The following is a 1,334-nucleotide window of genomic DNA, read 5'->3' as shown; positions in this document are numbered from 1 at the left end:
GCTCGGAGCCCCCCCTTTGGCTGCACAGGGCTGCTGCCAGCTGGAGCATCCCACTCTGGAATGGCCAAGCTGCTTTCCCTGCCTGTGCCGTGGCTGACCCCTGGCCCACCCTCCCCTGGAAGGGTCCAGGCACGCAGCCATGGGCTTTGCTGTGCCGTTGACATCGTCCCGCTCGCTGTGCCCCTCCACAATGGGGGATTGCTGGTAGGGACCCTGCCTGGGTGGGCGCAGAGGGGAGCGCTTCCAGCACACCACGCTCCTCCCTGGCCACGGGGCTGGTGACAGCCGCAGCTATTTTGCTCCTGGGTGAGTCACTCCTCTCTCCTCGCCTGGTTTTCCTCACGTCTCCCTCCAGCTCAGGTTCGCCCAGCCTGCCTCCCCATGTACGGCCAGCGATTCCAGACTGGCAGGTCCTGCTTCATCACCGGCTTTGGGAAGACCAGGGAGAACGAAGGTGAGGGAGGATGGTGCTCTGCCGCTCTGGCGAGGAGCGAGCGTGGCTCTGGTGCAGCGTCCGAGGGCTGTTCCCACAGGGGTGACCTGCAGTGGTTGCCCTCCCGTCTCCGCAGAAATAAGGCCTGCAAAAAAATACCCGCAGGCTCCCTCAGTGCTGCAGAAACGCCTGGTGCTGGGGGTGGTGGCTGGGGGACAAGGCCTCCCCTGCCCCACAGCTCTTCCTGCCTTGCAGATAACACGTCCCCAAAGCTGCGTGAGGCTGAGGTGAAGCTGATTGACTACAAGATCTGCAACAGCGACAAGGTGTACGAGGGCTACCTGACCCCACGGATGATGTGCGCCGGGTACCTGCAGGGAGGGAAAGACGCGTGCCAGGTGAGCTGGGGGCACACAGCCAGGCAAGGTGGCACCGGACCGCCCACTCCTCCCGCACACCCGTATCCCCTGGCTGGGTACCAGCAGACAGGCATCTCCTGTCCCCTCTCCTCACCACTCTGCCCCTCCGTGACAGGGGGACAGTGGAGGGCCCTTGGTCTGCGAGGACGATGGGCGCTGGTATGTGGCTGGGGTGACGAGCTGGGGGACAGGATGTGGCCAGAAGAACAAGCCCGGTGTTTACACGCGCGTGACAAAGCTCCTCAGCTGGATATACAGCAAAATGGAGGTGAGGTGCCACGGCAGGTCTGCGCTGGGGCAGGGAGACACATCAGGTGGCCACGGGTGCATGGAGAGGGGCTGCATCCCCCGCCGGCTCACCCTTGCTCTCCCCTCTCTCCCTTGCAGAGCGAGAATGACTAAGACCGGGATGGACACTTGTCCCGGCTGGGTGTCTCCGGCCAGCACGGACCCCTGCCCTCGGTGGCTGCCAGGGCACGATG

The 1,334-nt window shown here is 64.5% G+C and overlaps 1 protein-coding gene across 1 annotated transcript in view; it reads left to right on the top strand.

Moving 5' to 3' along the window:
* Positions 1-1,254, top strand: part of LOC104516463 (transmembrane protease serine 13-like) — a gene marked incomplete at its 5' end in the record, with an annotated part of 4,140 nt that extends 2,886 nt beyond the window's left edge. Inside the window, 4 exon segments of the mRNA XM_010160793.1 lie at positions 356-454; positions 689-831; positions 968-1,120; positions 1,240-1,254. Coding sequence (XP_010159095.1) covers positions 356-454; positions 689-831; positions 968-1,120; positions 1,240-1,254 — 410 coding nt within the window.
* Positions 1,255-1,334: the final 80 nt, after the last annotated feature.

This window comes from Eurypyga helias, unplaced genomic scaffold, assembly GCF_000690775.1.
Source record: "Eurypyga helias isolate BGI_N326 unplaced genomic scaffold, ASM69077v1 scaffold26111, whole genome shotgun sequence".
Taxonomy (NCBI): Eukaryota; Metazoa; Chordata; class Aves; order Eurypygiformes; family Eurypygidae; genus Eurypyga; species Eurypyga helias.
Note: the sequence above shows the minus strand (reverse complement) of the source record. Positions and strands in the feature narration are given on the sequence as shown.